A 16,596-nucleotide genomic window follows, 5' to 3' on the forward strand; every position below is an offset into this window, starting at 1 on the left:
TTGGGGTAATGCTCTATCTAAAATTATTTTACTAATCTTGCCTAAGTCTGATTTTGTAGGACATATTAACCGAATAGATGCTTTACTTTGAAAGTTAGGTTTATGGTCCTTCATTGTAAAATGTGGTGTTCTCAGAGCATATGGTTCAGTTCTATTTAGCAGGTCCAAATCCTTTAGTAGTTTATAATGTTTTATTAATATCGTTCAATGCATTTGTGTGAGCATGTTTGTAATTAATGTTAAGCTCTTTTTGTATTAAACTATTGTAGGTTTCATTATATAATGAATAGAGGTTCCTAGTTTTATCAGAAAACTAGCAGAAGTGCCCGGCATTGCTCGGGGTAATTGCTTTAAAGTACTCTTAATGATTCTACTCAACTATGATATAAGTTTATGCCCAACCAATCGATTTGCAACTGGATCGAAAGCCCTACAAAGAGCATTGCAACACTCTCAGAAGGGGTAACAATAGAATGTGAGGTGGCCCTGAAAAGGCTGTGTTATCGTTCTCACAATTGTAACAATTTGGTAGGTAGTCCTGGAAGGGTGTGTAAAACGTTCGCAGGTGAATACGGCATGTTCCTTTTCCACCAACAGCAGTGGATGTGCTGTTACAAAACTTCATGCTCTGTAAAAACAGAATAGATGCCCTATGGAGGAAAGAGGGGGATTAATCATGGGTAAGTAAATATGGGTAAGTTTGAAAATATACAACAATAGCATCTACTCACCATATATCAAACCGGCAAGACTATAGTGGTGTGTTTGTGCCTTCCCAATTTGTTGAAGGTAGGCCATACACTGTCAACGCACTACCGCCCATATTGAAAACAGTATCTTCGATTTCAAGCAGTGCCCTTTTGTAAATGAGGTCATTGTACCTGACCTTCATTGATGGATTTAGCAACTGAGCCTGACACAGGAAATCTCCAGACATGTAATCTTCGTAGGTAAGCTATAAAGAGGCGGGATCACCCAAGTCACACCATAGGAATAGAATAGTGAAAAGTGATCTTAGTCTTTTAGGAGATTTTAACAAAATGCCCTCTGCCATAGTGGTGCCCCGTTGTGCATCGTCCTCCAAAAGTTCACGCCTGAAGCAGGCTTCCCGGAAAGTGTCACATAATTCACCATCAACAGTTCTTATGTCTCAAAAGCTTTGTGTACCGAAAATGTCACGGAGGAGAAGGCGCAGGTGAAAACACTTATGCTGGTTGGGAGGTACAACGGGAGTAGTCTCTTCCTAGACAACTGTTAAACTTAACACCAGGATGTTCTTGAACATCCTGACTTGACTTCCTATGCACCCAAGTGTTCTTTGTCCACACATAGTAGGACACGAACAGAGGGTATAAAAGTGTTTTGGCAAATGTGTCAAGTTGGCAAAGCCTAAAAAAAACAGTCAAAGTTGTTTCTTTTGGATTGGCCGCCGATTGTGCAGCAGTCTGTTCAGTAATGTAAGCCCACTGGCCATTTTCCAAATGAACCACTAGTTGTATGATGGTGAGGTTCCTTTGGTGAAGCAGAAACCTGAATATCTGCCAAAAAGCTTCACCACTGCTGATATATCGACTTGCCAAGTACTGCGACACCTCATCCATGCTATTGTTCTTTCGAAGGCCGAACATGGCAGCTTCAGAACCCTTGTTAACATATTTACATCTGTACTTTATTGATTTTACAGAATGACAGAACTCCACATTTATATGAGCATTGAAAATTTTCATCAGTAATGGACAGTATGGGACCACCCATCTATTATCAACTTGATGACCCTGTAACATCATAGTGAATCCCCCATTTTCAGGTCGCCTTTGTCTGTACACTGGATATCCGTCGCCGCCAGTCTGGGTCTCCTCCACAAACCTCTTTTGGTATTGTTTGTACACACATGGTCTTTGTGGCATGAGGAGAACTGTTGAAAACCGGGACCGCACGGACCATGCACCATGAGTGCCTTGACAATGTTGTACAGCTGCCGATCAACAGTGGGGTCTGGGATTTCTGCTGTGATGATGTCATCTAGAACTGTAGGGTCTATTTTGGTGACCAACCAAACCAAAATGTGTGCATGTGGCAACCCTCTCTTCTGCCACTCAACAGTATACATGTGGCACTTCACAGGCCCAAAAACCTGCCCTTTTTTGATTAAATCAATTAGCTTAGCCAGCTTCTGCCTGAAAACCTTGGCAATAACATCATGGCGATGGCAGTACTGCTGCCGTGGGAGAAGTTCCCGCATTACCTCAACCCACTTGTGGTTACACATAAACGTGATGAATAAATCGGGGCACCCATAATGCCGAACGAAAGTCATAGCGCCTTGTGTTCGCTCGTGCATATACCGTGCCCCACCTCCTGTATAAGTTGAGGGGAGAATGCACATTTTGCCAATGTTCCTTGGGTCAGCGTCATTACTGATGCCGTCACGCTGATTCAATCCAATGAAGCACGGTCTCTCTGACTCCATCTTTGCAGCCATGTCAACTGCAAACTGGTGAAACAGTTCCCGTGATCTGTGCAGGGTGCTAAAATCATTAGGCCTCATCATGAAGCGGTACGAGTAGAAATCCATACATGAAACAGTTTTGGATGTCGCAGCAGTGGGCTCGTTTGGTTTCCGCTGAGGAATGCCGAAATGGTACTCGTCTTCTCCATATGGAAAAAGAATGGGATACTGCAGGGCATCGTATGAATGATGTGTCTCAGTAATATGTTGGAGACCACTGTCACGGCTTTAAATAAGTATGTCTCGCTTATTGTGCTGTTCACCATGAAGAAGTACAGCCACTTCATTGCACGAAGGAGCGTTATAACGGGGTGCGTGCTCCCCAGGTCTTTTGTCAGCATCGATGACAATGGTGAATTTTGGTGAAGGGGCTGTTTGCAAGGCGTATTTGAAACTGTGAATATAGCTGTTGTGCTCATGAAGCATGTTTTGCAGACTGAGTAAAACGTCCCTGTCAAAAGTGTCAGCGTCAGTGTTTGCAGGTGATGGAATAATGCCGAACTGCACATCAAGTTGCCTACTGTAGTTGGAAATGAAGTAAATTTGAAGGAACGAAGGCTTGCAATTTTCTAGTGGCTGGAGCGACCCAATAAGATGGTACACTTGTCCCTGGACCTTGAAAGTAGGCACCCAACTACTGTCTGTGACAACATTAGCCCCGAAAGAAGTCATCTGAAATGCACAATTGTAATTCCTGATGATTTGAAGGAATTTGACTGACCTTGAGGTAGAACCAGTAAGTAGTTCCTTCAAAGGCTGTGGTGGTTCCGGAAGAGGGGGCAAGCTGACCTTACTGTTTAAGCAGTACATTCCAGGTGGCTCCCCAGCCCACTTTTTAGCATTGCAGAATTGGCAATTGCAGTGCATTTCCCCTATATTTACGTCAGCGCAGATGGAGTAATTAAAGTTGGGCTTATACTTGAAAGCCCGTACATGCCAGTAAGGGTTGTTGGGACTCATCACACCATGAGCAGCTTCTTGCCGTCAACTGTTCTGCTGCAACGTAGAACGTGGGAAGGTCTCACAGCAGTAGCAGAAGCCACATTTGCAATGGTAATGGACCACCCATCTGCATCTTCAGAAGCCATGGAAGCAGTCATAGTGACAGCGTCCCTAGCAAGGTGAGTCGTCCATTGTTCCAAACGTTCAGAAGACCTGGAAGCAGCAGTAACTGCAGCGTTTGTAGCCAGTCGAGTGGCCCTTTTGTTCCTGGCCCTCTGAATCCCTGGAAGCAGCATTAGCAGCAGCGTTTCTAGCCAGGCAAGTCGCTCTTTGTTCCGGGCCCTCTGTAGCCCTGGAAGCAGCATCGTATGAAGCCATTTTGGCTAGGCGTAGGGTGCACTGTTGGAAACTTTCAGCAGCTCAGCATTCTGCTGAACGTAAGGTGCTCTGTGAAAGTCTAAAAGCAGTTTGGTCGGAGGACTCATTTGCTCTAATCACTTTTAGCACCATTGCTGACATGGTATAGCGACTGAGGCAACTTCTCTTTTTCGGTGGCATTTCATGTCCCAAAGAAAGGTGAAAGTTACTTGTACAGAGAAATTATCTTGGAAAGTATTCGTAATATTGAAACGGCAAATAAATAAACTGACAGGTATTTTTATGTATGTGTGTATTTTTATGTATGTATGTATTAGTGTGTATTCTCTCTATATATATATGGTAGTAAGTAAATGTGTTTTAAAAACGATTTTCAAAAAACTCAGTTTGTCGATCGTATTTGAAAAAGATTGACAAGTGTTTGTATTTATGTGTTTATTTGTATGTATGTGTGTATTTGTACGTACGTATGTATGTATGTATGTATGTATGAGTGTGTATTCTCTCTCTATATATATGTTAGTAAGTGAATGTTTCAAAACAGATTTTCAAAAAACTCAGTTTGTAGGGAATAAATGTTTGTCGATCGTATTTGAAAAAGATGTGTCACTATATTTTTTTTTTGTTATTTTGACCGAAAAAATGACCTTATGACCCAAGTTATGGTATTTAGAATATTAATTATGAGTTTTTCATCCACTAAATTTGGAATTGTGTAAATGTATGAATTTTAAACATGCATACACACAGAGAAAATCTGCGTTTTATAGATAACTAGCAGAAATACCCGGCGTTGCCCGGGTTAAAGAGAATAATGAAATCTAAAAACGCCGTCTAGACTACGCATCATCTTTATATATAGAGATGTATATACACACACGCACCCAAACACACTTATATATATATATATATATATCAATATAAATATATGAAAGTCAATGAAGTTTCGTAAAAGAAGGTGATCATGAACATACTTTCTTGCTGTTGTGATTATAACACCTCGTTGTAAACAATATTCCTTGTTTTCCCTTGTGGAGCATATACAAATAGGTGTTTTTTTGCTGCCCACTCTTGAGCAGCCAACATACAGTTGTCCATGTGAGAAGCAGGGTTCTTCCAAGAGAAGACCAGCTACAGACAATGTTTGACCCTGAGATTTGTTTATGGACATGGTAAAAGTCACACGAAGGGGGAATTGTAGTCTTCTGAATGTAAAAGGAATGTCTGCTCCTGATGGAGTAAGAGGAATTCTTGGAATAAAGACGTCATCCCCTTTTGCACATCCAGAAAGAATGGTAGCCTCGATAACGTGTGACATCATTTTCTTTATAACGAGTCGTGTTCCATTGCAAAGTCTTGGTGGTTCCTGATTGCGGAGCAGCATAACAGGCGTTCCAACTTTAAGTGATAATATGTGGGGAGGTAGTCCTGGAGGCTCCAACGAATTGAGAAATTCAGGAGGATAGTTCACCACTTCATTTGTATCTGGAACTGTATCAACAGACTTGTAAGTTTGAAGATTGCCGGGAAGAGAATGCATCAGGTGTTGATTAATTTTTGTAACAGCTACTATTTTTGGAGCTAATATTGCTCTTTCACATAGCCTATTGTGATTTTGGTAGTTTTGTTTAAAGTTGGGAAAGACTTTGTGTTTGAGGTCATCTACAGAATTAACAACAGAACAAAATGGCCAGAGGTCTGCAACGAAATAATTTTACTCAACACTTTGCAAGTGAATCAGTGGAGGCAAAGATACGTCTCATTTACTTGACAATTTATGCACCACATTGCAGAAATCACAATGTAAGTATATCTGAAAGGGTAGTCTTACACTGTTGTACCGTTAAATTACAAATAATGCTCATCTGTAATGTTTGGTTAAAATTTCATCAACATCAAAAATATATGAATTTTCATGGGAGTTATGGCCGTTATGCAAAGAATATAATTTCCAAATTTCATAAAGATCCATTCAGTACTTTTGACGTAGTTTTAGATAAGAAAACAAATGACTAATGTGTGTGTTTGTGTGCATGTGTATGTGTGTGTGATGGGTGTATATATGTATAGATATCTGTATGCATGTATATATGTGTACATATTACATGGACATATATTTATATATACATCTACACATATGTATACATATACATGTATGCATATAGATCTATATATCTATATATATATCTTTTCATATACGTGTACATATACATCTATATGTATACATATACATCTCTCTCTCTCTCTCTCTCTCTTTCTCTCTTTCTGAAAGTATCTGTCATTACAGTATCGAAATGGTGTACATATACATGTATATGTATACATATACATCTCTCTCTCTCTCTTTCTGTCTCTCTCTTTCTCTTTTTCTCTCTCTGTGAAAGTATCTGTCATTACAGTATCGAAATGTGATTGTTTCAGTTAGTGGAATAGTTTCATTTTTAAAGTGAAAGTATTTGACATGAGTGTTTTTGTTTCACTTTTGACACGTAATACTTAAATAGTGGAAGAGATATTATGTTGCCGTGTGCGCAAACTCTGCAAGAAGTTAAAAATTTTTTTTGACTAAAACACAACTGGAACCCTAAGTAAGGCATGTGTAAAATTTGAATGAAATTGGTTACGTAGTTCTCGAGTTTTAGGGATTCACACACACAGACAGACAGACAGACACACATTCTCATTTTTATATATATATAAACTAGCAGAGCCACCCGGCGTTGCCCGGGAATGAAATTATTGCTTATTGGTACTTGGAAACTTTTACGATAATTTAAATGGGGATTAAATGAAAAAAATTCACACAGCGAATATACCACGTTATTGTTTCACTGTTATATACACAGATATACATTGACCCATGTCAGTCGAAAAGTGAAAGTGTAATAGTAATACTTACTTTAACACTCAATGGTTTTACACTTTTGTATATGACATGTACATACTATTCATGTAAGTGCTTCTTCATATACTATGTTTTCTGTCTTGCCACTGAGAATGTAGAGGTTCTTATTATCTCCAACTCTAGAACATCCAACATACAGCTGACCATGTGAGAAGCAAGGTTGAAGGAGGTTAAGTTCCACCACCTTTAGAGATTGACCTTGTGTTTTGTTGATAGACATTGCAAAGCTAAGTTTGACCGGAAACTGCAGTCTCTTGAACTGAAAGGGGAGATCATTTGAAATGAGAGGTATCCTTGGAATGAAGACATTCTCACCCATCATGTTGCCTGTAATTATTGTTGCTTCCAACACATGGGGCATGGCTGTTTTAACAACCAACCTTGTTCCATTGCAGAGTCTGGGTGCATCAAGGTTCCTTAATAGCATTATAGGAGCACCTATTTTCACGATCAGAATGTGTGGTGGAAATCCTGGTGGCTGAAGTGAATTGAGGAACTCCACTGGGTAATGCGTTGCCTGTTGTTGATCAGGGACAGAGTTAATTAATCTGTATGAACATTCAGGTCCTGGAAGCTGAGTTAACAAATTTAAATTCAGCTTGTCTACAGAATCATTCCTTGGTGCCAGAATTGTTCTTTCACATAGCCACTTGTGACTTTTGTAGTTTGTGGCAATGTTTGGAAACAGCTTGCTCTTTAGTTCTTCAAGGGAGGCAGTCATATTGCCACATGGGAGATGATGCAGATTATCTTCTGGATCTTGTGGAAGTTTTCCATTTCCAATGTCAAGTAACTTGTTGGAGAACTGTGCGGCTAACGGGTCACCATGAATGTGAACCCTCATGTTGGTTGTCAGAGTAAGCTGTTTGACATGTTGCCAGATATATGAGGACTTGATGCAAGCTCTCACCTCATCCACCCTGGTTCCTCTGGGAACGACAGGCAGTGTTTGCCTGAAGTCACCAGCCATGAGGAGGGTGACACCACCCATGATCTTCTTATTGTTTCTGAAGTCTTGTAGTGCTCTATCAAGTGCTTCAAAGGCTGCCTTATGGGACATTGTTGCCTCATCCCAGACAATGAGTTTGGCATCTGTAAGGAGTTTTGCTAACGCTGTATTCTTTGTTATGTTGCATAAAGGAGATTCATTTTGGATGAGGTTCAGAGGCAGCTCGAATGTTGAATGGGCTGTTCTTCCACCTGTTAGGAGTGTGGCTGCAATTCCAGAGGATGCAACAGCCAGAGCAATCTTCTTCTTCTGTCTCAGCTTGGCAAGGAGCAGGTCGATCAATAATGTCTTTCCTGTGCCTCCAGGAGCATCTAAGAAGAAAACCCCACCAGTGTTATTGTCCACAGATGTAAGAACTTGCCAGTATACCTCCTTTTGATCCTGTACCAGAATTGGTTCCTTTTCATTGACAACTGCTTGCAAACTTTCCATGTTGTATGATGTTTCCCTGATTAGCTCTTGTGCTAATCTGTGTTGAACATCTCTGACAGGAGGAGCTGGAAGACCATAAATTTCAAGTTTGTTTCCACCCAGTGATTGAACCTTGTCGTCTATTAATCTTAATGTCTCATTGAAGATGTCATCATTGAATGTGACATCACTGTCACACTGATATTGAATTCTTTGAAGAATGTCTTCAGAAAGCAGTATCGAAGGTACCAGAAAAAAAAAAAAAAACCTCAGCAACAGGAAAACACAAAACCGTACTTCTGTTAGTAAATGATGAAATTACTTACATCAGTAAATGTGAACTTGTTAGCGAATGAAAACGTAAACTTTTATTGAGAACAGTAACGATTGAAGTTAAAGTGATGTTGAATCGAAATTTGTCACTCAGTGAACCAAAGAGCCAGTATCGAAGGTACCAGAAAAAAAAAAACTTCAGCAACAGGAAAACACAAAACCGTACTTCTGTTAGTAAATGATGAAATTACTTACATCAGTAAATGTGAGTAAACTTTTAGTGCGAACAGTAACGATTGAAGTTAAAGTGAAGAAAAAGCTATGGCTACCGGAAGTTGACATTGAGGAACCTTTTTAAAGAAGTGAATCTTAAATATAAAGCAATATTATTTATTTTTGATTAAAAAAATCAAATGAAGAGCCTAAGATTTATCCGAGGTCAAATTATTCATGCATCACAAGTATGGAAGCATTTGGTGAAGTCAATTTCACATGAAAAGCGATTACACACACACATCTCTGTTTTATATATAGTATAGATATGCATGTAAATATTGTGAGGAACATATTTTAGAAATGGATTAACATATTTGGAATATTTTAGTTTTTTATCACATGCATTTATAATGAACTTTATAACTCTAAAACTGATACTAGCTCTAATGTAAATATTGCGCCAGGTCACCCCCTGACGGTTGAGGGTGACTTAACCTCTAGTAATCAGAAAATTAGTGCCAATGCTGAGAGGAAAAAAAACATGTAATTGTCGAATTAAGGAGTCATACCCACTACCTGGATCCTGTTTGTATAGTAATGTAGTGTATAGGTGTTCTGTGGAGATCCCTGCCACAGAGAGGGTAAGAGTTTATATAGGAAGTACTAGAGACTTTAAATGTCGCTATAGGGCCCACTTGAATTCTTTTACTAACATAAAATATAAATTTTCTACAACACTAGCTATGTATATACAAGAAGTTAAATCAAAAAATATACAATACTCATTATTTTGGTCTGTAATAGCAGAAGCTCCCCCCTCCCACATACAATACAATTATGTATGTATGTAAATTGTGTATTAGACAGTCCACAAATACTCTTCATTGATATGACCCTACATCATTAAATAAGTTCTTGGATACTACGTATTCCTGTAACCATAGATACTGTTCAACATTTAAATATTTTGATAAACCTTGATAAATTAACTATTAAATTTTTAATTATCTATATTTCACTTAGTCTCTATACTCCTGCCATGCTGTGACTTCATCTTGATAAATTATTATCTGCTTAACATTTAAAACATTTTCTAAATTGTATTTCCTATAATTCCTGCTATAACATTTTCTCTTCTTGTTAACAAATGCATCTCCCTGTATAAGTAAATCTCATCTACCCAGTACAACATTTTACGAAATGTGAATCATGAATAATATACTCTCTCTGATGAAGGAGGCATTATCCAATTTTTAGAGTGGAAATACCTTTAAAAAATCTATGGATTACTGTGCCCCTGAGGTGGCCATAGGAGGACTGCCACCAACAGTTCTGGCCCAATGGTTTCCCTTCATGGCAGAATTAATATAGTCAAGACTATTTAAGCATTTTATTTTATCAAATTCATCCTATGGTTGTGCAACTGTTTCTGGAGAGAAACACAGTCTTTCGGAATGATAATGCACCAATTCACACAGCTAAAGTTGTTACTGAATAGCGCAAGGAATATTCTAGTGAAGCCGAACATCTTATCTGGCCACCACAGCCCCCAGATCGCAATATTATTGAACATTTATGGTGCATTTTAGAAAAACAAGTAAGGAGTCCATATCCTCCACCATCATCACTACAAAACAGTTTTAGCTGAAGAATGGACAAAAATTCCTTTGGAAACAATTCAAACTTTGTACGAGTCCAGACTTCATAGAATTCAAGTTGTAATTACTACCAAAGGCGGTCCTACCCCATATTAAAATGAATTTGTTTGAAGTTTTAAGGTGTTTCCATTATTTTGTCCAACCCCTGTATATCTGTGTGTGTGTGTGTCTTTGTCATCCGTGTTTGTCTCCTATCACTACTTAACAACCAGTGTTGGTGTCTTAATGCCTCCATAACTTAGTGGTTCAGCAAAAAGAGACTGATAGGATAAATATCAGGCTTGACAAAAAGTAAGCACTGGGGTGGATTCATTCAACTAAAAATTCTCCAAGGCAGTGCCCCAGCATGGCTGCTGTCTAATGGCTAAAGCAAGTAAATGGTAACAGATAAAATAAATGATTTATCTTTGTTGTCCAAATTCCTGCCACTGGCTACACTGAGTTATATCTCTTAGCTCCTACCACTTCTCTTCCTCCTTCCTAGAACCACCTCACTTGTTATCCATTCTTCATTCATTAATATTAATTACAACCCATACTTTTGTTGAGCTCCTACATACTCCTGTTGTCCCATCAAATTATCTCTCCTCCCACACCACCATACCTCTCACTCCCTCATACAGTGCACCTGCCTCACTTTCCCATCCACCCTTGCATGTCATCTTTCTTTCTTCTTACTGTTTACTCTGTCATCATTTTCATTCTGCTCTCTCCCAAATTACCAGACAGCCCCTACTCCACCCACTCACTTCAAGCACTCATGCCCTTTTCATTCTTATCCATCTTGTACCTTGAAGGTTCACTCTAACATCTCATTGCTTTCCAACTCCACCCACTATCCACTCTTCTAAAATGTAATTAACCTTGTTGCTTCTCAACAGCAAGAGACCTGTTCTGTTCCTGCCCTTTTTTTCTCAAGCTTTACCTCTAACTCTTTTCTTAACATTAAGTTCCTCCTCCTCTTCACTTGTGGATCATAGCTTTACTAGCTGATAGTAACCTCACTAGTGCTAGTGGTATGAAAAAAGGCACCCAGAACATGCTGTAATGTAATTGGCATTAAGAAAAGCATCCAACTGCAGAAACCATATCAAGTAAACAGAGAAGCACAAAGCAATCTTTGCACCCACCAGATCCTGTCAAACTGTCCAACACATACCGGTATGGAACATGAACGTTGAACGATGATGATTTTATGTGTGTGTCATCATCATCATCATCATCATCCTTTAATGGCTGTCTTCCATGCTGGCATGGGTTGGACAGTTTGACCAGAGCTGGCAAGGTGGAGATCTTCACTAGGTTCTAGTCTGATTTAGATTGGTTTCTGCAGCTGGATGCCCTTCCTAATGCCAACCACTTTACAATGTATGCTGGGTGCTTTTAACATGGCACTGCACGAGCGCTTTTATGTGACACTGGCACAGGACTCTTGCAGGTCAATCCCCTTCACCAGGGGGCGCGGTCATCTTAACACTTCTGGTGTGAAGAACAAGTCTTCTTGAGTGCAGCAAGGCACCAGGTATCATGGCCCTTTGTTGAAAGGTTCAGCATCCTGAGGTTGTCCTTCAAGTCTTCATCCCATGTCTTCCTGGGTTTCCGTCTTCCACATGTTCCATCCACTTTGAGAGATTGGCACTTCTTTATGGAACTGTCAGCATCCATCATGACCATACCAGCGCAATCTTCTCTTTCAATATACCAGCACTCTGTCAAACGTGTACACTTACATTACATATCCAGTGGAGCATAATAGCTTCATTCCTCTCTAGCTTTCACTTGTCTTCTGCATTCAGTGCCCATGTCTCAATACCATGTAGGATTACTGTTCGTGTACATGTGTCATACCATCTTTTTTTCACTTAGAGAGAGAAACTTTTGGTTATCAACAGAGGTAAAAGCTCTTTTGTAACTATTACACTCTCTGTACAGCCTCCCCCATTACTACTAATTTGTTCCCTTAGGTAGCAGAAATTATTCATTACTTCTGATGAGCTTCCAGGACATTTGAGAAAATCGATTTGCCAAGTATCTAGTTTTAATGGGCTCTTGTGCATCTTATACATACAAACACTACTTTCTCTGATAACCTTCCTGTTATTCCACTCCACTTCTTGTATGTCTGTGGCTTACACTGGGTACACCATATGAAATTCTTGCCAACACCTTTCCTACAAATCAAGCAGGGCCACTTACCTGAAGTGGGTAGGCTCTTGTTTGTTTCCTTGCTTACTAAGACCTCAGTTTTTAGATTCCAGTTTTTGCTTCCACACTTGGAATTTTTTTTCTATCTCTATATAATCTGCTATGTGGGCAAGATCATCAGCATATAGTAGTTCCCAGGGGCTGCCTGTCTTGAATTCCTTGATGAATGCCTACCTGTATACCAAATTCTTTTCTGTACTTGTTAACTTTCACCTTACTGATAACACCTCCATACATGGCCTGCACAGCTTTCACAAATCCCTACCTCTAGCCTCCTCAGAGCCCACTATATCACACAACGGGGTACTCTATTGAAGACTTTCTCTAAATCAATGAATGTCAGGTGTAATGGTTTATTCTTAGCTAAGTACTTCTTTTGAAGTTGCCTGCCTAAGGAAATAGCATCAGTAGTGCTTCTCCTCATGACAAAGCCAAGCTATATTTCATCTAGCCTAATTCTACTCCTAATTAATTGGGCTATAAGTCTGTAATTTTCATCAGCAGGCTCAGGAGCTTGATGCCTCCATAATTACTTCTACCTAAGGCCATCTTCCAGTGAGTGGTGTAGCAACTAGCACCACTCACTGGGTGTTACACTTTCCTGAATAACTTGTGGGTGACTAGCCTGTATCCTACCTTACCAGATATTTTGAGTATCTGCACAGTGATTCCAGATGTTAGGTTCACATGAGGGAGACTCCCTTTATCCCATTCATTCTCCATATTCAATAGCCTTACATAGTAACTTTTCCACACCTCTTTCTTGTCCGCATCACTAAGTGCAAGCATATCAACTATCGTACACACTTCTCTCCCACAATATCTTGATTATCTCTGACACACTGTCTCACAATCCGGAACACCTCAAGTTTCTGATCTTCACAATGTAGAACCTTGGCAAATCTCTTCCTTTCTGCTTGTGCCCTAGCTTGATAATCCTGGTGTCCACCCTCCCTTTTAACTTTCTGATATGATTCTTTACTACCTCTTCTTTTCCATTCTTTCCAGATTTGTTTCTTCTCTCTCATGGCCCTGTCAATGTCACTGTTGCACCACAATTGTCACCCTTGGTCTGGCAGAGGCTTTGCCCCAACCACAGATTTGGTCTGTTGCCCTCAGTAGATTGTCCTGTAGGAATTTCCAGTTGTCCTCTACATTATATGTCTCTATTCCTCTCTCCTTCTCATCAAAGGTCTCATTAAGAACATAACTAAATCTCTGCCCATTTGAAGGATACTTGACATTCCATAACCTCCTTTTCCATACTAGCTTGTATCTTTGGATCCTTCTGGCCCTAAGCCTGAAATCACTAACCACTAGTTTATGTTGAGTTGTACATTCTTCACTTGGGAAAGATTTTACATTTATGAGAATACACCTGTCATTGTGTCTGGTGAAGATGTAATCAATCTGGCTGGTGTGCCTACCAGACAACTGGCCAGTTTCTTGAAATTAGTGTTGCAGACCAGTAATTCATGAGCATCACAGAATCCCAGCAGCTTTGTCCCCCTCCTCATTTCTTGAGCCAAAGCCCCATGCACACCCTGGAATCCATCAGGGTGTCTTCCAACATGTCCATTGAAGTCCCTTACCACTATGAGAACTTTTGTTGTTGAGGCAGTCCATGGAAGAGATTCATTGTTATATTGAACAAGGCTATTCTTAGCTGAAGTACCCTATCACATACCCTGACTACTTCAATCACCTTATCCACCCATTTCTCTGCCTGTAGAATATCCATGCCACCTAGACCAAAACTAGCATAATCATGTGGTTTGAAATTAATTTTATAACTACATGGCTTTTGATTTCAATTCTACTATGTGACACTGTGGGCAAATGTCTTCTCTACAAATCACTGAGTTTCAAGTGATGACTGTACTTTCAAAATGTGTGAAGCAAAAAATCCTTTACTAGAGAAACAGCTAAGGATTATCAGCAATAGGAAGGATGTCTAATTTTAAACAATGCCTCAATAATATAATCATCTAAGCCATGCTAGCAAGGAAATATGAATATTAAAAAATAATGAATAAATCTGTTGCCATTTTTCTTGTGTCAATTTGTCTGAGTGTCTGCTTGTCTCTCAATCTCTGTCTTTACCAGGGCTGAAATGTTACTCGATCAGTACCGCAAGAAATCTCAGCTATACCGACAGAACATTGTACTGATACCTCTGGGTGATGACTTTCGGTATGACAAGTCCAATGAATGGGACCTGCAGTATCAGAACTACAAGAAGCTGTTTGACTACATGAACTCCCAGCCAAAAATGAAAGTTGATGTGAGGATCCCACTGTTTTTTTTTCTTCTCTTTTTTAAATTGGGTTTTCATACACATGCATGCAATAACACATAGATTCACTCACATGAACATGTACACACATACAGAATATTTATACAAAAAGAACTCAATACTTAATGTGCTCATATTTTATTATAACTAGGAAGCCACAGCAATGACGCAATGACGCAAGGTCTGATAGTTTCATGATAGGCCTTCATGTCAGTTGTGTATCTCCTCAGCTGTAATAAAATATTATAATGTATGTAAGTATATCTGTTTGTGTGTGTGTGTGTCTTTCTTTTCCTCACGTGACCATCTTTCTTTTCCTCTACAGACGTTCAAAAGAGCAGACGTGTTTCTCTCTCTCTCTCTTCTATCTTTTCTCATTTCAAAACAAATGTTTCTCTCAGCTTTCACTAGTTTCCTCTCGTTTTGGTCTACCGACCCTCCATGTTTGTTTTCGTTCGGTTTCCTTCTGTGTCTCCACTGTCATGTTTTTTCTTCCCAAATTTGACCCGCCATAAATCCTAAATTTTATTTTAGAAATTATGGGAACAACTGTCTTTGAAGACTCATATTGTCATTGAATGCTCGTAAAAGCAAATTAAACACATGGACTATATTAAATGTATTAAATACATAAAATTTATACAGGCACAGGAGTGGTTGTGTGGTAAGAAACTTGCTTCCCAACCACATGGTTCCAGGTTCAGTCCCACTGTGGTACCTTGGGCAAATGTCTTCTACTATAGCCTCGGGCTGACCAAAGCCTTGAGAGTGGATTTAGTAGAATAAGTCGTGGGGTTGATTTGTTTTACTAAAGGTGGTGCTTCAGCATGGCCACAGTCAAATGACTGAAACAAGTAAAAGAATAAAAATTCATCATCTAAAACCTTCCACCTTTTGCTTCCTCTCATTTTGCATGTATACATTTTGTATTTGATCTATTTACTATATTTAATATATTTGTTGTGTCAAATTTGTTTAGCCGCATACTTACTTCTATCTCTCTTTTTTTCCTTTCATTCTCTCTCCTTTCTTTTTCCTCTTAATCCTTTCTGTTGAAGAGCATATGCTTGAAACATAAAAGACTTTCCCATTTTGCCCGAGCATTAAACTTATACACCTGCTTGTTGTTCCTACACCTGTCTTCATCTTTTGCTTTCTGTAAATTTCAGATGTGTGTGTGTGTGTGTGTGTGTGTGTGTGTGTGTGTGTGTGTGTGTGTGCACGCGCGTGTATATATATATATATATATATATATATACAAAATGATTTTATTTTAACACAGAGTTGCTGTTAGAAAAGCAGAAATACTGGGTAAATTCCCCTTGCAATGCAGAAAAATTTGTCAACAACCAGCCATGGGGCTCGAACCCTTATCCCTCAAAGACTCCAACTGGGTGGTTTACCACTAAGCTAAACTGCCTGCTGACAAATAAATGAAAGCAACAATTTTTTTTTTTTACTAGAAATGTTGAAATATTTGTTTGTTTACATTTATACACATGGTTGTTCTATAAAGCTAAATTATTTAGTGTTTAATTCATCAGATGAATTTGTCAGTGAGCAGTTTAGCTTAATTGTAGAGTACTCAGCTGGAGTTTTTGAGGGATATGGGTTTGAGTCCCATAGCTGGTTGTTGACAAATTTTTCTACCTTGTAAGGTTAATTTACCCAGTATTTCTTCTGTTGTAATGGCAACTCTGTGTTCAAAAAAATATCATCTTCCAATTTGTATCGTATAATACACATTTCGATGCTTCAAAAAAACAAAAAAACATTTGTTTGTTTACATTTATA

The 16,596-nt window shown here is 39.1% G+C and overlaps 1 protein-coding gene across 3 annotated transcripts in view; it reads left to right on the forward strand.

Moving 5' to 3' along the window:
- LOC106875688 (alpha-mannosidase 2x) overlaps nt 1-16,596 on the forward strand; it is a 140,155-nt gene that overhangs the window by 73,181 nt on the left and 50,378 nt on the right. For all 3 annotated transcript variants that reach the window (XM_089343941.1, XM_089343943.1, XM_089343942.1), the window contains exon 4: nt 14,613-14,790. In XM_089343941.1, coding sequence (XP_089200067.1) covers nt 14,613-14,790 — 178 coding nt within the window. The remainder of the gene's footprint in view (nt 1-14,612; nt 14,791-16,596) is intronic.

This window comes from Octopus bimaculoides, chromosome 28, assembly GCF_046866305.1.
Source record: "Octopus bimaculoides isolate indiv1 chromosome 28, ASM4686630v1, whole genome shotgun sequence".
In the NCBI taxonomy this organism is placed as follows: domain Eukaryota; kingdom Metazoa; phylum Mollusca; class Cephalopoda; order Octopoda; family Octopodidae; genus Octopus; species Octopus bimaculoides.